This window comes from Diceros bicornis, chromosome X (assembly GCF_020826845.1).
Source record: "Diceros bicornis minor isolate mBicDic1 chromosome X, mDicBic1.mat.cur, whole genome shotgun sequence".
In the NCBI taxonomy this organism is placed as follows: Eukaryota; Metazoa; Chordata; class Mammalia; order Perissodactyla; family Rhinocerotidae; genus Diceros; species Diceros bicornis.
Genome location: NC_080781.1, coordinates 65670593 through 65691307, shown reverse-complemented (window position 1 = coordinate 65691307; position 20715 = coordinate 65670593). Strand labels below are relative to the sequence as shown.

The window sequence follows — 20715 nt, the reverse complement described above, 5'->3', positions numbered from 1 at the left end:
GACTTGACTATAACTTGATTGATAATTTTGACATAGTTAAAGAAGGAATGTATCAGTGAGCCATGGAAGCATAGATAAGGAGAGTCAGTGAAGCCAACATGGCCAGAGAAGACTTGTCAGTTATTTAATCTTTGTGTGCCTTAGTTTCTCCATCTCTAAAATGGGGTTAATAATAGTATTTACTTCATAGGGTTATTGTATAAAACAAAATAGCTCTTAGTAAGGAGTGAGGCTTATACATTATTAAAGGGAGGGAATGTGGTGGCAATATAAACTGTCACAGTCTATTTCTCATTATCAAGCAGCATCCTGGTTTTTATATATCAGTCTCTCATGAGGTAATAAGCATGAGTCAGTCTCCTGAGTCTGACCAGGTCTGGGACACTGAGAAGATCAAGTTTCTGAGACTGCAGGACTGAACGCCCAGCCTGGACTGATGTTGAAAGCACCAAGGTAATGCCATCCTACAAGGCCTCTTGGTAGCCAGCCAGTTACCTTTATTGGTGACACGCTACCTTTGGCATTCCTAATCTATTCATACTTCTAAATAACTTGGGGGTCTGTGCAGAAAGAATAAAAGGACTAGAAAAAATAAACTAAAATATTAACAGGTGGTTGTGTGTGATGGAATTATGGGTAATTTGCTTTACTTTTTTACTTTTCTATACTTTCCAAGTTTTCTTTAGTGAGCATATATTACTTTAATATTTTTTAAACATTTTTAAATGATGGTGAGGTGAAGAAAAAGAGAAGGCAGTAGTTTGAAGGGGACAAGGGCAGAGAAAGGGCTTTTGAGGCGACAGGTTGAGGGGAAGTTGTCAGGGAGTCAGGGGCAGAGCAGGGACAGAAATGAAGTAGCTTTGCCTGGAAATACTTTTTCTTCCCCTGTGCACTTGGGTCTTGCAGTGTCTTGTTACTTGCCAGTCACGGCATTTGTGTAGCTGGTGACTGCAATGGAAACTATTTGCTTGAGAATTCTAAGTGTATCACTCTCTAACTGTATCACTGACTGGCCGTTGAACCTGAAAGTCCCAGATCTGAGATCCGGAGCATTCCCTCCTCCTTCATCGTCAATATTATCAAATATTTGCTAGTCACCTCCTAGGTGCCTGGCTTTATGCTAATTTGGGAGTGGGTGAGGGTGGGGGTTGGAACAGAGGGATCTTATGAGGAGAGACTAAATTTAGAAAAATAAAAAGATAAACGAAAATGCAAAATCACTGTGGCCTGAGTAGGGTAGCTAGGGACGGCTTAGAATCGCCGATTCTTGGAGTCAGACTTGAAAAGTCAGTTGGTCTAATTCTGTTACCCTGCGATTCAGAGGGCAGGTGGTTCTTAAGCCGAGCCTTGAAAGACGTGCAGGGTTTAGATAAGCGGAGATCAAGAGGTGGGGGTTGGGGGCAGTAAAGGCAGGGAGCAAAGGCCCTGGGGCCGGGACACCGCTGGAGTGCGGACCGATTTCCCGCGGCCAGTGACCAGCGTTACCTACAGGCTTCTTTTCTAGCCTCCCTTTCTCCCCTTTATTTTCAGATGAGGCTTTGTTGCCTCAGCTTTGTGACCTACGTGCGCATGAGGGAGCTTTCCAAAGCAGTTACACAATCTCCAGCTCCTCTCCGGCCAAGGCCGTCCTGAGACACTGCTCCCTCCTAGCCCAGTTCCCTTCCTGGGGCACTCGCTTCCACACAGCGCACCACTGCCCCGTCCTTCCCAAGCCCGCCGATTCGCCAGTTTCTGAGGAATATCAAGTACCTTAGGAAGTTCCTTCTTGTTTGGTTTGGGTCGGAGTAAGGAGTTTAACCAGAGCTTTTAGTCAAACATATAAAATACAGTAAAGACCCGGAAATTCCAATTCTTTAGACCTTAAACGCAAACGTGCGTCCTTCTTTTTAGGACTGAAGTTACCGTATGTTCCTAAAACTAGTCCAGCAGAAGAAACCAGAGGAAACATCCTCCTCAACGTCCTGGGTGCACGGCAAGGGTGGAAAACTGAAACAGTCATTTGAGGCATTTCGAAAATAAACCTCTGAAAGCACATTGCCAACGGTGACACATTCTCGGCCGCGGGGCGCGCGCGGGCGGGGCGGGCGCAGCGCGCAGCTGCGGGGACCCGCGGCGCCCGCCCCGCCTCCGGCTCGCGGCTCCCGCAAGGTGGAGGCGGTGCCGCGGCCGGTGACTCGCTGCCGCCAGCCGCACGGGAGGCTCTGGGCCGTGGCGGCCTCCGGGAGTTGAGCGGAGGATGCAGGAGCCACACGCGGAGGCCGGACGGGCCTAAGGGTGGCGGAGAGCGGCGCCGGGGCGCTAGACCACGGGAGGCTCGGGCGCGCTGGCCTGTGGTGGGCTCCAGAGGCCACCGTTGTCCGGACAGCCGGCCGCAGGCCTGCGCGGTGAAAGCGCTCTGCCGGGGCCTGGCGCTCGGGCTTCCCACAGCGTGGGTGGAGCTGTGTTGGAGTCTCCTTGGAGGACCGAGGGCCCCTGCGGCACCCGGGCCGTTTCTCTGAGGGGGTTGAAAACGTGGCGCCATGAGGAGCCGGAGTAACTCGGGCGTCCGGCTGGACGGCTACGCTAGGCTGGTTCATCAGACCATCCTGTGCCATCAGGTAAGTGAAGGGGTGTCGCCTGTAACCACCGAGCATGTGCAGTATGATAGCCTGGCCGGAGACCCTGGGTGAACCCCCGTGTGTCTGTAGCGGGTTCTCCCGCCCCCTAGCTGGGGAGGCCGTAAAGAACCCTGAAGAAAAGAGAGGTGTTGGGCCAGTAGCAGAACCCGAGTCAGGCACCGTTAGCCACCAGCCCTGAGTCATGGCTTCTGAGTCCCCCGCCCCCCAAGCCACAGCTGGGCTCCAGGGAGGCAGAGTTGAAAGATGTGTTGAAGCTTGTTTATTCACACACACACCCCGCCCGAGGTTTGGGAGTCATCTCCTTCCCCTTATGCCATAGAAAAGAAGTAGGGGAACATTTAGCCATCTTAAGACTAGATGATTGTGAAGACCTGAGGTACTTTATATATGCTGTTAGTTATTTTTTCTACTCTATTTTTTGTGTGTGTGAGGAAGATTGGCCCTGAGCTAACATCTGCTGCCAATTCTCCCCTTTTTGCTTGAGAAAGATGGTCGCTGAGCTAACATCCATGCTGGTCTTCCTCTATTTTGTATGTGGGACGCTTCCACAGCATGGCTTGAGAGTCGTGTGTATGTCCACACCAGGGATCTGAACCCGTGAACCTAACCACTACATCACCAGGCCAGCCCCATTTTTTCCACTCCTTTAATGTTGGTTCTTTGTTGGTTGTTCATTCTTTCTAACTGGAAAGTTAAAACACTGCCTTTCTTTTAATAATACCCACATTTCACACTTGTAAGGCTTCAGCCAGCTCTTGCCCCTTATTCAAAATAGCATTTGCTTGCACTTTGTCAGAAGAAGAGGAGGTTACAAAACTCAGGAGTGGGGAAGTAGAAGACCAAAGTCCCTAAATAACCCATTTGATAGATTCTGTTTCCTCATGTAAACACCTTATGGTTACCTGCTTTTCTTTTTCTTGGCCTTGCAGAATCCTGTGACTGGCTTGCTTCCAGCCAGCTATGATCAGAAAGATGCCTGGGTCCGTGATAATGTGTACAGCATCTTGGCTGTGTGGGCTTTGGGCCTGGCCTATCGGAAGAATGCAGACCGGGATGAGGATAAGGCAAAGGCCTATGAACTAGAGCAGGTACTCAGAATAAAAATACAAAGAGATCTGGAGCTGTGGGGAGTGGGGGGAGGAGAGCAGGGATTGAAGGAAATGTAGCCCACAGGAGCTAAGAGAACTGTATTTTGCCTTTCTCCCTCTTTCTTCACCTTCATGAAATTACATTCCGAAAACCTTCCCTGTATTGTACTGAAATTTTTTTGCAGTGGAAACTTGAAACTTGTTGATTCGGGGGGAGAGGGCACAGTCTGTTCTGTTATAGTGGAAAATCCTATCCTGGGATCTTTGCTAAAATTTATAATCCTCTTTCTAAGTAAATGTATTTTCCAATCTCCAGCATGTTCTCATTGAGAAGAATGTTTGGGGGCAGGTATCTACCATTTTACTTTGTTTTTGAAAATGATAAGTGGTGTTTGTATGAGGGTAACTGACACAAATTAGCAGACCTTCCCAACTAGACACAAGTAAAGACCGTTTATTGATTTTTATACCAATGGCTGCTGTTTCAGAGCCTGTTGTGCTTCTTTTTTTCCCTGAGCAAAATAAGGTCAGAGTCAGCAGATGACATAAAGGCCTTCTTTTAAGCCAAATTTTAAGCCAACTTTTAAGATCCTTCCCTCAGTAAAGAAGCCAACTTTTAAGACCCTTTCCCTCAGTAAAGAAACATCCTTTATAGAGCTGTTTAGACACAGGGTGCTGTGTCCTCTTGAATGAAGAAAACAATATTCTGGGCCACAAGGGACTCTTAATGTTGAGATACTCTACTGTGAGTTGTAAGGTGTATGTGAATTCTTTTCCATTGGTGGAAAAGATTCTACACCAGCCATTTTCTCAAATGGTCTCCCTCAGACTTAGGCAATCTGAGCTCCAGTTGCCATACATAAATCAGAATATGAGATTTGGTTATTTTTAAGGGCACCAACATATTGCCGAGTTGCAGTCTTTGGCCATGGGAGGTTTCACTGTGTTGTCCTCTGCAACAACAGGCATTTGTTATTCCTTCAGACCACTATTGAGAGGTACTTAGCTCCACCAGAAAAAAATTGTTGGAGTTTTTGCTCTAGCCCAGGAAGTACAGATCAATATTTTTATGACTTACAGAAATAATACATAACCATTTTAAGAATTTGGAAAATATAGAGAAGTGTTAAAAAATCACCTGTAATCTTACCCTCTCCCTCCAAATCCTCCATCATACTCTAATGTTTTGCTATTTTGATCACAGTATTTTGTTTGCTTTGCTAGAAATTAATATCAGTGGAACACTACCCACGATTCCATACCCATTTGACCAATGTGACCAATTTTTTTTTCAATACTATTAGAAGAAATCTGTTGTCTCCTTGTTGACCAATCATTCTGCAAAGTCGACATTTTTCCTTATGTGGCCCAGATAGAAAGCATTTAACAGAGGAAGGGGAAAAAAATTAGGGAAACACAGAATTATTTGTTCTAAAATTTTAATGTTCCATCAAATAATTTTTCACATATCCCAAAAATAATTTTCATACCACCTCAATAATAACTTTAGAATGTCTCAAAAACATTATGGTAAGAAGAAACATCTTCAAAAAAGAAACATTTCTCCAGGAATTCTAAAATTTCTGTGAACTTTCATTGTGAATTAAAGCAGATTTTATTATTAAGTCTCATTAATTTCTTTCTCAGAACTTACTCAGTTAATTCAGACTGGGGATCAGAAAACTGTCTCTCTAAAGGGCCAGATAGTAAATATTTTTGGCATTGTGGGTCATGTGTGGTCTCTGCCCAACTACTCAACTCTTCCGTTATTGCGCAAAAGCAGCCAGAGACAATACATAAATGAATGAGCATGGTTGTTTTCCAATAAGCCTTATTTCTAGAGACAGGTGGTGAGTTGGCTTTGTCTCTAATCTACAGGAGTGGTTCTAAACTCTGGCTGTACATTGGGATCACTAGGGAAGCTTAAGAAATACCCTTACTGGACCCCACCCTAGAACAATTTAGATGAATCTCTGTAAGTGGAGCCCCAGGGGCATTAATATTTTTAAAAACCACCCTGATGAGGGCCGGCCCCGTGGCTTGGCGGTTAAGTGCGCATGCTCCGCTACCGGTGGCCTGGGTTCGGATCCCGGGTACACACCAACGCACCCCTTCTCCGGCCATGCTGAGGCCACGTCCCACATACAGCAACTAGAAGCATGTGCAACTATGACATACAGCTATCTACTGGGGCTTTGGGGGGAAAAAAAAAGGAGGAGGATTGGCAATAGATGTTAGCTCAGAGCCGGTCTTCCTCAGCAAAAAGAGGAGGATTAACATGGATGTTAGCTCAGGGCTGATCTTCCTCACAAAAAAAAAAAAAACTACCCAGATGATTCTAAAGTGTATCCAGGGATAATAACCCCTGATCTATGGCCAATAAATGAGCATAGATTAAATCCAATAAATCCATAGATGAAATTCCCACCTACTGTCAACTTTCCATTACTGTGTGGATTTTCCCAAACTTTTTTTTTTTTGGAGCAGATAGGGCAAAAATGGCTCCATCTTTATTGAAATAAAAATATTTCATTCAATTTTTTTTCTTAGCCCGCTTCCAGTGCCCCTCATTGACAACACCCCAACAGAAGCGCCCAGGGACAAGGGAACCCAGGTGGATGCAGTTCCTAAACTTTTGATTGTTAATCATTTCTACCCTTCCAAATCTCACCTTGGTTTCTCTCTAAGAAATAATGTCAGAGAACTAAAGAGAATCCTGGATGAAAAGGGGACAAGGGTTTAGGTGACTATTCTATCCTTGATTGAGAATAGTATTGTGACCATATATGTCTTTACAAATGGTCTTTTCTCTTAGTCGCATAGATATAGGCTTACACCCATAAAAATAAATAGGCAGACAAATAGAGAGAGCTCTTTGGCTGCCTGCAGTTCTACATCTTCCTCAGTTTTGTTCTCTGTGTATAGTCTCTCATCTTTTCTCATGAGTTGAACTATTACCTTTATGAGAGTGACTTCCAAAGCTTCATCTTTAACTCTGACCTCACTTCAATTTCAAACCCTGATTTTTATTTGTCTTCGGATCAGTTGCATCTGCATATCCTCAGGGCCACTCTTCCTCAAACAAAAAGAGGAGGATTGGCAATGGAAGTTAGCTTAGGGCTAATCTTCCTCACCAAAAAGGAATAGTAAAATGGAGATATTTGCATATACTCTTTATCTAGATTCACTAGTTGTTAACATTTTATCATATTTGCCTCCTCCCTCTCTCTAAATGCACATGTGCACACACATGATTTTTTTGATAAGCCATTTGAGAGTTACTTGCAGACATGGAATACATATTTATTAAACTGTAACCTACTTAATCCATTGACTTAAAGGTCTATTTCTGAACCTGGTCTCTGCCCCTTTTTATTAAGGAGTTCATAGTCTGATGGGGGAGACAGATATATAAACAGTTACAATATATTAGGACAGACACTGTAGGTACTATATATATAGGAGATAAGTACAAAGTTCTGTGGAACACACAGAGGTGAGAATGTCTAATTTCCCTTGAACAAGGCAAGGAAGGATGCACAGAGGAGTGGGGTTTTAAAGGATAACTAGGAATTGTTAGGTAGACATGTTTGTAGTGTATTTTTTTTAATGTACCTATCTTGTTTCCCCTTTATGTTACACAAAACCTGGTATAGTGCTTTGCATATTTTAGATGCTCAATAAATGTCTGATTATAGGTATACCTGGAGAGAGAGAGAGATTAATACTTACGTAGATATAGTTGTATATAGTTATATATCTTTATATAGTCAATTCACAAATACATAGATCCATAGCCTCAAAAAGAGTAGGTGAGAGGAGGGTGTTACTAGGTGGGGCTGGAAGCCCTGGTGTATGAATAAACATGTATAATTAATGCCAACTAGTGCACCTGAATCAGAAAACAGCCAGTTTGGGGGAATACAAAGTACAGATACCTCCCCTCATTCCTACCTCCCATGCTTCCTGTTAAATTTATCCTGACTTGGAAGTTGGAACTTGAGGACAGAAATGGCTGACAGTGGCCATTCCAGGAAGACAAAAGTGGATGGCAATCAGGAATCCTCCACTGGGTCCATGATTCCCCAGGTTTGCTGTTTAAGTTAAAGAAAATATAGATGGGAATAGCAGGGCTGGATGGTAAAGAGAGTTGAAAGAATGTGATAGAAACCTGTGAGTATGTGGTGACACCTAGAAGATAATTCAGAATTGAATAGTCTCCCCACGGAGTGACGAGGCTGTGTTAAATGCTTTCTGTAACAGGGTATATTAAAGGATGGTCTCTTTTATTAGGGTCACAGTAATGATAGAGATTTGCTTGTAGAGGTTGCAGTCAGTTTCATTACTTTATAACAAATGCTTCATGCTTTAAAAGATGACAAGATCATGCACTGCCTGTTCTCTCTCTCTCTCTTTTTTTTTTTTTTTGTGAGGAAGACCAGCCCTGAGCTAACATCTGATGCCAATCCTCCTCTTTTTTGCTGAGGAAGACTGGCCCTGGGCTAACATCCGTGCCCAGCTTCCTCTACTTTATATGGGACGCCGCCACAGCATGGCTTAACAAGCGGTGCGTCGGTGCGCACCCAGGATCCAAACTGGGGAACCCCCGGCCGCCCCCGGCTGCCGCAGCGGAGCGCGTGCACTTAACCGCTTGCGCCACCAGGCCAGCCCCTCTCTCTCTTTTTTAATTACTTCCCTTGATCTGTAAGGGGAGGGGACCATTTATAGACAGAAATTACTTAAGAAAGGGAGCTCTCCCAAGGAAACACTTTTTATTTTTCCTTCAGTAAAAGATGTCATAAAGAGTTGGGGCATAATTTAACAGGTACTTATCCTTATCATGCTGGTGGCTAGTAGTCCACTTGAATGTTTTGAAGGAATAACAGAATGATGCAGCTCCCAAGTGGATTAGTTTTCAGAGGTGTCCTGAAGCCACCTCTGAGCCAGCATTCCCTGGAGTAACCTTGTTGTATTTCTTCTGGAGTGTGAAACAGGAAGCTTAGAGAAATGGAGAAGCTGTTTGGTGCTACATTCTTCCAAAACATATTTCCTCCCATGCCACTGTTGATGAGCCCTTCTAGTGTCATGTAGTATAACTATACTATACTAGTATAATATAGTATTACTATAGCATATTATAATTAAATATACTTATTATTATATTATACTAAGTAGTATAGTATAACTAGTATTATTATACTATGTTATAATTAAATATAATTATTATTGCTATGTTACATTATACCAACCAGTATAGTATGTAGTTGGTAATCAGAATTTTGGAGTGTTATGACTGGAAAACTAACTACTTTAGAAATTGCCAAGCCCTAGTAAAAGAAACAGTGATGACTTGAGACTTAAGAAGTTTGTGGCTTTTTTTTTCATGGAAAAGGGATTGAGTTGCATTAACAATTGCCCTTTACACTTATTCTGAATTGAAGTTTATTTATTCTTTAGGGAAAATGTCTAGATAAATATTTCTGTGGACTCTTGAAGATAAGTCTTGGCTAGTTTAGAAAAAACAAAAGTGATGTTGTTGGCTTTTCTAGGCCATAGGATGTATTTTTGAATATCTTCACAGCTTTATGATTTTTGAGCTGACTTACCCATTTTGACTAGGTGGAATGTTCTCTAATAGGATGGTTGGCTTTGTTTTACATAAACCGGTTAGAGCTTGGATTTTTTTTTGACTTGAAGGAATCGCCAACTGCAGCTTTTGATTCCACTTTTAGCTGCAGTCTGCTCTTCTGTGTACCTATAAAGTAAATGCCATGTAAATATGAACCCAGGATAGGGTTACTTCTTCTCAAAAGGTCATGTACCAACTGCAGTTGCTGAGTAAGTGTTCCTGCATCTAGCGATGTTTATAACAGTCTTGTTTCCATTTATTTCTGCAGAGTGTAGTGAAGCTGATGAGAGGACTGCTGCACTGCATGATCAGACAGGTATGGTGTTGGTAACACCTCTCTCTCTAATAAAAGCACATTGTAATAGAATCTCCACCCCTTAGGGAATGTTTATAGTTTATATTTTTTCAATTGCACAAATAGTGCACACTAATTTTAGAAAATTTATAGAATTGAAGGGGAAAATGTCACCCATGATCTCACCACCCAGTTACCACCGGAATGTTTTCCTCTAGTCTTTTTTTCCCCCCTCTACAAATGATTTTTTAATATACTTCATTACTGTGCATACAATGATGTATATTGAGTAAAAGATGATACAGGTCTATAAGCCCTCACCTGAAACCCTTGGGACCGGATAACTTTTAGAATTCAGAATTTTTCAGATTTTAAAAGGTAGTACAGTGCATGTACCATATATTATCTTATGCCCTCAGTAGGTCCAGAATAGCATTCTATCATCAAAAACAATCTCTCTGTAGGGAAACATGCATTTCACACTAAGTGGAATAAATAAAAACTACAAATAGCCCCATGTCAATTTGAATCATATATTGCCACGAAATGAATTTTGGTGCTATGCTTAGGGGAACAAACCTTTTGAAAGTGTTTTAGATTTTATGATTGGAGATAAGGGGCCGAGGACTTATATCTCCTTGCATTAATTTGTATTTTTCTGGTCTTCAGTGAAGTTGAGCATGCTTTCATGTGTAGATTGAAAATTTGCATTTCCTCTTCTGTTAATTGCTATTGGGTTCTTTGCCTATTTTTCTTTTGGACTGTCTCTTTCTTGCCTATTTGAAGAGTTCCTGTACATTATGGATTTTAATCCCGTGTCCCATATACTGCAAATATTTTTTAGCAGTCTGTGGTTTATCTTTTGGGTTTATATATGATATTTTTTCCATTCAAAAGTGTTTTACTGGGGTTGGCCCAGTGGCATAGTGGTTAAGTTCCAGTGCACTCCTCCAGCAGCCCAGGGTTTGCAGGTTCATATCTCAGGTGTGGACCTACACACAGCTCACCAAGCCATGCTATGATGGCGTCCCACATACAAAATAGAGGAGAAGTGGCACAGGTGTTAGCTCAGGGACAGTCTTCCTCAAGCAAAAAGAGGAAGATTGGCAACAGGTGTTAGCTTAGGGCCAATCTTCCTCACCAAAAACAAAAAAAAAGTATTTTACTTGTATCCTAGGAGATCTTTACACATGTTGCACACATTGAATCTGAACTGATTTTCTTGAGACCAAGATTACATTTTATTAGAAGAAGAAATGGAGGTCCAGATTAATAAAGTGACCATCCACAGGTACACACAACAAGTCTGAAGTAAAAAGAAATCAACTCTAGACTTCTGAACTTCTTTATCAGTGCTCTCTCTACTCGGCTATCTCATGGCCATTATTTCTTTTTTTTTTTCCTTCTTTGCTACTATTTTTTTTTCTATTTTAGAGATTTGCATTTTCTACCCTACCAAATAGGTTTAAAGTCACTAATTTCATGAACCATATTTAAAGGTATAAGAGTTACTATCATATATCAGATGCACACATACTCAGATCTAAGTTTCAGGAACTAAGTTTTTCAGTTGTCCCTTGCACAATGTTTTCTTTCTGACCTCTGGTTTCAGCTTTCTTTCATATCTTCTCTGTAACTCCGTGTATCTCTCCCCAGCTCTTTTCATTAGTCCTTCAAAATATATCCTCTTGTTCTAATTTCCCTCAAAATTCCTACCTCTGTTTCAGGAACAAATGTGTCTTTTTTACAACTCAGTTATCTCTTACTAAGCTGTTCTCCCTCAGCCACTCTGCATCTCAGTTTATATCTACAATGTGGCAAAACAACCATCTGAAGAATGAAAGAGAGGTAATGAATAGGAAATAGCTAGTTTTGACTGGTATTATTTTCTAATTAAATTGCTTAAATTAAAAAACAGCAACAGTAGACTTTCCTAGTTGTATTAGTGTAGGGAAAAAAGATAACAATACATTTTAAATATTCACAATTGCCTGAAGACCGAATGCAGCCACATGTGTTAGAGTACTGCAGAAGTATGGCATATGGGTTGATTTTTCTGCATAGCCTTCTTTTACTGTTTTTGTTTTCTTCAGGTGGATAAAGTAGAATCCTTCAAGTATAGTCAGAGTACCAAGGATAGCCTCCATGCCAAGTATAACACCAAAACGTGTGCCACTGTAGTGGGTGATGACCAGTGGGGACACCTGCAGTTGGATGCTACCTCTGTGTACCTGCTCTTCTTAGCACAAATGACTGCCTCAGGTCAGTACAAGGATAGAAGTACTGGGGGCCACTGCAATGTGGAGCACTTGCTCTGGCACACGTGGCTTCGCCAAAGGTGTTGGCCAAAAAACAACATAGCTATTTACATTGCTTAAAGATGCACATTGGAAACATAGTATTTTGCACATTTTATATGGAGAAACAACTCTTTGAGCTCTAGTTTGTGTTCTTTTACATTGAGAAACAAGTCTGGTGTACTAATTAATTTTTTAATTGAGAACCAGGAAATCTGGGACAGATTTTCTTTAGATGGTATTTTTATCTTTTATTAATCTTCAAATACCATGAGATGGGAAAGAAAGGCTAGGGTTTATTGATTGTTCTCATACTAGACACCGACAGGCCTATAGTTAGTATTAACATAAATTGAATCACTTACTTTGTACTACTCTTTATGAATGTATTATAAACAAGGCATCTGTCTATAGGCATCTAAATTATATTAAGGGAATTAACTTAGGAATCAGAATTAAAATGTGTATTTTTTATTGTTGAATAATACACCTTTTCAGATTGTTTTGTTATTAGCTTTAGAAGCTTTAACTGAAAAAGAAAAGTGTAAGAACCAACATAATCCCCTTTTATTTCTCCTAATTGGGGAGGACAACGAATCTGATTACCCTCAGTTTGTAAATTAAACAGGAACCTTTGTTAGATCTTCCTGAGTAAGTAAATGTACTTCTCACGATACCATATTTTTGATGTTTCGATTTCTTTATCTTCCTATTTGGTTACAAGGCTCCTTGGTACAAAGGGCATTCAAGGTGAGAATTACCCCACAATAGTCTTCTCCTTTTCTTGTATAAATAACTATTTGGTGATAAAGGCTTCCTTTTTTTTTTTTTTACCTCTAGAACACAAGCCCGGAAGCTGAATAACCTTTTCTTAAAATTATAATATGGCTACCCACGTACTCCCTTCTTTTGGAGCAGAGGTTCCTCCCTGAATAAATGTATTTTTAGGCTTTATTTATTTAAACAGCAGCTGTAACTCCGTTTATAATATTCCTTTAATACCAACTCTGGAATGTTTTTCTACAAAGCAAACAGTGTCTAAATATCCCTTGTGGTTTTTCATTTTGAGCCCAGAACAGAAGCAGAAATATTATACTAAAGAGGCTTATAAGAGACATATTCATTCATTCATCAGTTTGTTGATTCCTGACTTACCATTTAATTCAATGAGCTAACTTTGATAGGTGCTTAGGATAAGGTGGATATTATTTGATCAGGCCTTTAGGGAATAAGTAGGAATAAGTAGAAATTCACACATCAGAGAAAGGAAGGGAATAGCATGACTACCACACATAAGTTTGAAAAGTACTGGCCACCAAGGTAAAGCTAGGTATCTTCTATGGTTAGAGTATAAGATAGATCTGGAAAAATGGCAAAAGATGAAGCTAGAAAGTTGGGACTAGCTGTTTAAGGGCCTGTGTATCATGCTAAGTAGTTTGGAGTTTAGTCTGTAGTCAGTAGAGGGCCACTGAAGGTAAATAATCAAGAAAATTTCAGATGATTCAGATTCAGGAGGCTAGATTGGATAGGGGAGAAAATTAAGATAGAAGACTAGTTAGGAGGTTAGTGAAATACTTTAGGCAAGAAATGATGCAGAACTTATGTAAGGCAGTTGCCTTGAGGATGAAAAAGATGAGAGAGATAATCAGTAGGTGGAATATGAAAGATCTTCATGGAAAATTTAGCAATTTTCTGCATATTTTTGAATTCTTAAAAATTTCAACCTTGGTTAAAAGAGAAGCTTAGACAGAAGCTGACTGCAACTTACAGGATGGTGGCCTAAAGAGCTCCACAGACCTTTTCCCCAGCAAAATAACCATAAATAGTGAAAATTAATTTTAAAAAACCAACCATTTAAAGTCACTGGAAATTGTCCTAAGGGCATACAGCAAGTGGAGAAACATTTATTCAAGGAAATCTAAATCTTAGTAAGAGCAGTGAGAGAGTGTGGTATTTGGGCCACAACCTACTCCCTCCTCCACCCCAGGCTCACCATGACAGAAGTACTACTCTCAAGGTTGATGCAGCCAAGAATACAAGTCTCCCTCTCCTCCCAGCTCCCAGTCTAGGGCTATGATATCTCCCTGAGAGAGGTAGGTTGCCAGCATTTCTCATCCTCCCCAGCTCTGTGTTGCAGAAGCTCTAGTCTAGCCAATAACTAAGAAATCTGGAACTCCCTTCCTACCTGCCCCCCATTCCACTCATGGAATCGAAGCTTAACCCCAGGCAGAGCAGGCAGAGAATACTAGGCCTGACCCACCTTGCTAGTAGCATGGAGGGAGAGGCAGGCCATAAGAACAGAAAGCTCCATAGCTCTTCCCAAGAGAACTGACTTTATTTGGAACAGAATCAAGCCTAAGGGCACTCTCAAAAACAATGGAGGTTTTGGTTTTAAGAAATTAAGTTCCAAGAAATTAGGTGCCATGAAGTGAAGAGGAGGCTGATAGCTCAATAAGAGCAATAAGCTAACCCATAGTTTCTGGTTTCTTCCAGAGAGGAGATTTGGCAGGGTGAGAGTGATGTGATTCCTGGTGGGAGGAAGACTTTCACTGTATACCTGTTGGTATTTCTCTCCATAGAGAGTTGGGGGGATGGGGGAGGAGAGAGGAGTTAGTTTTTAAACAAAACTGGATTATATTGTATGTATTGGGAAGCAGTATAGCATCTTGGTTAGGAACTCAGTCTCCGAAGTGAAACAGAAGTTGATAGTCAATTGAGTCCTAGTTCTACTATTTATTAGTTACATGATCTTAGACAGGTATTTAACCTAAGCCTCATGGAAAACATAGAGGTACTCACCTCTTAGGGTTGTTGTAAAAATCATATGGATAATTCATGCAAAACACTCCATTTGTAAGCTATAACTATCTTTGTATAGCTTACATTTAGAATAATTATTTTTACTGCAAAAAACATGGTTTTAAATTCTCCTTAAAATCATAATTTTTATCTACTTCTTGCTTAGTATTTAAACTTCCTCCAACTCTTTTTTGAAATATTTATCATTCTTTTTCCAGATGCCTAGGTTTGTACGTTTAAGCACCTTATAAATTAGTTACTTATAGAATTATGAGTCTGAAACTTTCTATTAAAACCTACAAATAACAGTTAAAATTCTTCCATGTTAAACTATGTTGGTATCTCACTTAGTTGAAGACTAGCCTGGGACTCATTTGTGGTCTTGTTTTTAGGGTTTAAGAATCAAAGTGCCTCCCATTATTCCTAAGCAGGAGTAGGATTACTTGGGAGTAGTGGGATCAGTTAGTCACTATGGCTGCCTATAAAGCCTATAGTGATAATTGACCAGCTCTATATATTTGTTCTTTTTTTTCCTCAGGACTTCATATCATCCACAGCCTAGATGAAGTCAATTTCATACAGAACCTTGTATTTTACATTGAATCTGCATATAAAACTGCTGTAAGTACTCATTTTGGAATGGATTTTAAATGTTTTTTTTAATTTTTTTAATTGAAGTATAATGGACATACAATATCCTATTAGTTTCAGGTGTACATCATAGTGATTTGATAGCTATATACATTACAAAATGATCACCATGGTAAGTCCAGTTACCATCTCTCACCATACAAAGTTATTACATTATTGACTATATTCCCTATTCTGTACATTACATCCCCATAAGTCATTCACTTTATAGCTGGAAGTTTGTACCTCTTAATTCTCTTCATCTGTTTCACTTGCCCCCTCAACCCCTCCCTCCTCTGGTAACCACCAGTTTGTTTCCTGTATCTATGAGTCTGTTTCTGTTTTGTTTGTTCATTTGTTTTGTTTTTTAGATTCCACATATAAATGAAATCATATGGTATTTTTCTTTCCCTTTCTGACTTATTTCACTTAGCGTAATACCCTCTAGGTCCATCCATGTTGTTGTAAATGGCAGGATTTCATTCTTTTTTATGACTGAATAATACTCCATTGTATATATGTAGCACATCTTCTTTACCCATTCATCTATCAATGGACACTTAGGTTGCTTCCATATCTTGGCTATTGTAAATAAAGCTGCAATGAAACTAGGTATGCATATATCTCTTCGAATTAGTGTTTTCATTTTCTTTGGATAAATAACCAAGAGTTGGATTGCTGGATCATATGGTAGTTGTATTTTTAATTTTTTGAGGAACCTCCATACTATTTCCCATAGTGGCTGCACCAGCTTACATTCCCACCAGCAGTATATGAGGGTTCCCTTTTCTCCACATCCTTGCCAACACTTGTTATTTTTTGTCTTTTTAATAGTAGCCATTCTGACAGATATGAGGTGGTATCTCATTGTAGTTTTGATTTGCATTTCCCTGATGATTAGTATCTTGAGCATCTTTTCATGTGCCTGTTGGCCATCTGTATATTTTCTTTGGAAAAATGTCTATTCGGGGCCAGCCCAGTGGCATAGCAGTTAAGTTCCCATGTTCTGCTTCAGTAGCCCAGGGTTCGCCGGTTCCAATCCTGGGCGTGGACCTACGCACCGCTCATCAAGCCGTGCTGAGGCGGCGTCCCACATAAAAGAGCTACAACTCTACAACTGTGATATACAACTATGTACTGGGGCTTTGGGAAGGGAAAAAAAGAGGAAGATTGGCAACAGATGTTAGTGCAGGGCCAACCTTCCTCAAAAAAAAAAAAAACAGAAAAATGTCTATTCAAGTCCTCTGCCCATTTTTTAATCAGGTTGTTTTTTTTAATATTAAATTGTATAACTTCTTTATATATTTTGTATAGTAACCTCTTATTGGATGTATGATTTGCAAATATCTTCTCCCATTCAGTAGGTTTCCTTTTTGTTTTGTTGATGGTTTTCTTTGCTGTGCAAAAGCTTTTTAGTTTGATGTAATCCCATTTGTTTATTTTTGCTTTTGTTGGCCTTGCTTGAGGCGACTGGTCCAAGAAAATATTGCTAAGACTGATATCAGAGACCTGATTGCCTATGTTTTCTTCTAGGAGTCTTATGGTTTCAGGTCTCACATTCAAGTCTTTAATTCATTTTGAATTTATTTTTGCATATGGTGTAAGACAGTGGTTCAGTTTTATTCTTTTGCATGTAGCAGTCCAGTTTTCCCAACACCATTTATTGAAGAGACTGTCTTTTCTTCATTGTATATTCTTGCCTCCTTTGTCATAGATTAATTGACCATATATGCATGAGTTTATTTCTGGGCTCTCCATTCTATTCCATTGATCTTTGTGTCTGTTTTCATGCCAGTACCATACTGTTTTGATTACTATAGCTTTGTAGTATAGTTTGAAATCAGGGAGCATGATACCTCCAGCTTTGTTCTTTCTCAAGATTGCTTTGGCTATTTGGGGTCTTTTGTAGTTCCATATAAATTTTAGAATTCTTTGTTCTAGTTCTGTGAAAAATGCCATTAGTATTTTGATGGGGATTGCATTGAAACTGTAGATTGCTTTGGGTAGTATGGACATTTTAACAATATTAATTATTCCAATCCATGAGCGTGGTATATCTTTCCATTTATTTGTGTCATCTTCAATTTCCTTAATCAGTGTCTTAGAGTTTTCAGAGTGCAGGTCTTTCACTTCTTTGGTTAAATTTATTCCTAAGTATTTTATCCTTTTTGATGCAATTGTAAGTGCATTATTTTCTTAATTTCTCTTTCTGATAGCTTGTTATTAGTGTATAGAAATGCAACCGGTTTCTGTATATTAATTTTGTATCCTGCAACTTTACTGAATTCATTTATTAGTTCTAATAGTTTTTTAGTGGAGTCGTTAGGGTTTTCTATATATATTATCATATCATCTGCAATATGATGTTTTTAAAATACTGGACAACCCATTCCTTCTCTTAATGCTGTACCTCATAGTGAACCAATCTATAAGACTTCTGGCAGAAATTGCCTTCAGCCTCTTTCTTTACTAAGTGCTGTCATCATCTGTTTGCCTTCTCCCCAAGGGAGTTACAGAGGCAAGAGGGTCAAGATGCTATGCTTTCATTCCTTTCAAACTCTATAATATCTCATGGTAGGTATTTGGCAATCTAGGGCTAAATTGTGGTCTTACTTTAATGGTTTATGGTGTTAAACAGGAGCAAGATGGCTAGGGAGTATTATGGGTCAGTTAGCTACTTATAAATAAAATTTAATCATGTGTTTAATATTACAGACATTGATTCAGTGCTTACTATACAAAAATACTTAGTTTTTCTTACAACTACCGTATGAGGTAGGTTTATGTTAAATCCTGATATATTTAACATCTTCTCAAGGATTGCTGTTCTTCATTGCATGATGATCATTGTATTGAAAATGGCTGTATCATAAATAGTCCATTTTTTTTAGTTGTTTTTTAGTTGTTTTAGGTGGGAGGGTAAATCTGGAACCTGTGACTCCGTATTTGCCAGAAGGATAAGTCTAACATAGATATATTTGATGCAAGCAGACATTATCTGTTGACTGATCGCTTTGCCTTCTAATACTATAGGCCTGCTATGGTCCAGGGTACAAGCCAGGGTTCTCTGGCCTCTCCATTGTGGCCAAGGGTTGCAGCAGTAGAATTAATGATATTTATGTCTTCTCATACTCTAATCTTTGCTGAACAGACCAGGGTAGAGCTGGGTTAGGGGCCAGGCAAGGCTAGCCATGGGATAAATGTGGCTTACCTTCCTGAAGCTTCACTTTAACTCAGAAATTTTACATGAAAAGTAATTTAAGGTGGATACAGAAATAAATATAGGTGTGTGGGGTGTGTGTGTGCCGCATGTATGTGCACGCACACACATATGCACATGGGTATTTCCAAGTTGTTTTCAATGAGAGGGCCTAGAAGCAATGACACCACGGTCACAATGAGCACCAGTGCCCAGGTATTGGATTTTGACTATCATTCTCTAATAAAAGAAACCAGGATTCCTTGTAGAACTGGAGGATTCCAGGGCTGGGACAGGGAGAATACAAGATGAGACTGAATCATCTTGTAGTGACAAAAAGTGAGGAAGTGTTTAAAAAAGAATGGGCCATGTCAAAAGGGCACAGGAGCCAACATGGAAGAACTCCCAAGGGCCAGAGCTGGAACAATTTGAGCAACAAAATAAATAATGATAACATTTTATTATAACCCAGAGAATAACCTAAATATCCATAAGTTCATATTGATATAAGTAAATAGCTGAGTAAATAAATGGGGAGAAAGGACAGCTCTTCCTTAGAGAAGAATTGCTATTAATGACTGTAGAGGTAATGAAGGAACTAGAAAATCACCATTGAAACACCACTGTAATAATTGTTGCAGGCAAGATTCACTGATGGATGCTAAATTAGTGAGTAAATGTTTGAGGAGAAACAGGATATTTGCATAGTTGTAAACTATCTCTCTCAAAATATTTATTAATGACAAAGGGAAAAATAGTAACAGTAGAATGGAAAAACCCTGCAGACGCCACCTTAACCAAGTGATGATGGTTAACATCACCAGTAATAAGACATATCAACATCATGTACCCCCTGATAGGATGCACTGAGGACATAGCATAATGTTTGTAGTATTCTTGCCAAAAATGCATAACCTCAATCTAATCAAGAGAAGACATCAGAAAAACAAACTATAGAGAAATGTATAAAATATCTGACCACTAATCTTCAGGAAGTATCAAGGTCACGAAAGACAAGATTTGAGAAACTATAACTGATTGGAAGAGATTAAGGAGGCATGACAAATGCAGCATGGTATTTTGGATTGGATCCTGGAATATAAAAACACTAGTAGTGGAAAAACTAGTGAAATCCTAATAAAGTCCATAATTTGGTTACTAGTATTATACTGATGTTTATTTCTTAGCTTTGACGATTATGCTATGGTTATGATAGATGTTAACGTTAGGCGAAGCTGAGTGAAAGGTATATGGGGAACTCACTGTACTGTTTTTGCAACTTCTCTGTAAGTCTAAGGTTATTTCAAAATATAGAGTTTTTAAAAAGTAATTTTAAATGTTATCTTTATAATATCAAGGGGCTGTATAGAGCTATGGTTGAAAATGTAGGCTTTGGAGTGAGAGTACTTGGACTCTAATCCTAGCTCTGTCACTTATTAGCTGTGTGACCTTGGGTGAGTCACTTAACCCCTCTTTGTACCTCAGTTTCATCATCTATAAAATGTAAGGATTAAGGAAGATAATACTATAAAGTGCATAGGTTAGTGTATGGTACATTGTCAGTACCAAAAGAGGGTGTAATCAGAATGAATGTTTAAGATAAAATACTGGGGTACTGTTTAAGCTCCATCTTCTAGACCCCCTGGATATCTACTTTGATGAAAAGTTTTGAGAAGCACCTCTTTAGACGGACTGAGTTAGAGTTCTTAGTCCTGATCAGCTGTCGAGGAGTCTTCCAACTTCTTGGAGGCCCCAATAGATTTTAAAGCTACTGGAAAATAGCTATGGGGGCAACCCAACTCATTGGTATCTCCTTAATAAGCATTGGGGGTACACATATGTATGGCAAATTAGCTACTACGTGTGCCTTTTATCCAAGTGTTGTGCATCTAGTAATCATTTAATAGTGATGGCTTGCTAATGGTATGTTGATTATTTTATGCCAGGACTTCGGGATATGGGAACGTGGAGACAAGACGAACCAAGGGATCTCAGAATTGAATGCCAGTTCAGTTGGAATGGCAAAGGTAATTTTCCTTGCTTTGTTTGTACTATGTTTGGGGTAAGGAAGTCTGGTACATCTTTGCCATAGACAAAGACTTAACCGGAATGTGGACCATCATCAAATTAATTGTTATTTTAAACCACAGGCAAAATTCA

At 39.7% G+C, this 20715-nt stretch overlaps 1 protein-coding gene across 5 annotated transcripts in view; it reads left to right on the top strand.

Annotated features, from left to right (window-relative positions):
- The first annotated feature begins 2161 nt into the window (after positions 1–2161).
- The window catches only part of PHKA1 (phosphorylase kinase regulatory subunit alpha 1), a 127464-nt gene continuing 108910 nt past the window's right edge, over positions 2162–20715 (top strand). For 4 of the 5 annotated variants that reach the window (XM_058536194.1, XM_058536193.1, XM_058536191.1 and 1 more), the window contains exons 1-6: positions 2162–2597; positions 3548–3706; positions 9604–9651; positions 11724–11892; positions 15265–15347; positions 20502–20582. In XM_058536194.1, the coding sequence (XP_058392177.1) occupies positions 2520–2597; positions 3548–3706; positions 9604–9651; positions 11724–11892; positions 15265–15347; positions 20502–20582 (618 nt within the window). In that variant the 5' untranslated portion in view covers positions 2162–2519. The remainder of the gene's footprint in view (positions 2598–3547; positions 3707–9603; positions 9652–11723; positions 11893–15264; positions 15348–20501; positions 20583–20715) is intronic. The other variant, XM_058536192.1, reaches the window with a different exon arrangement.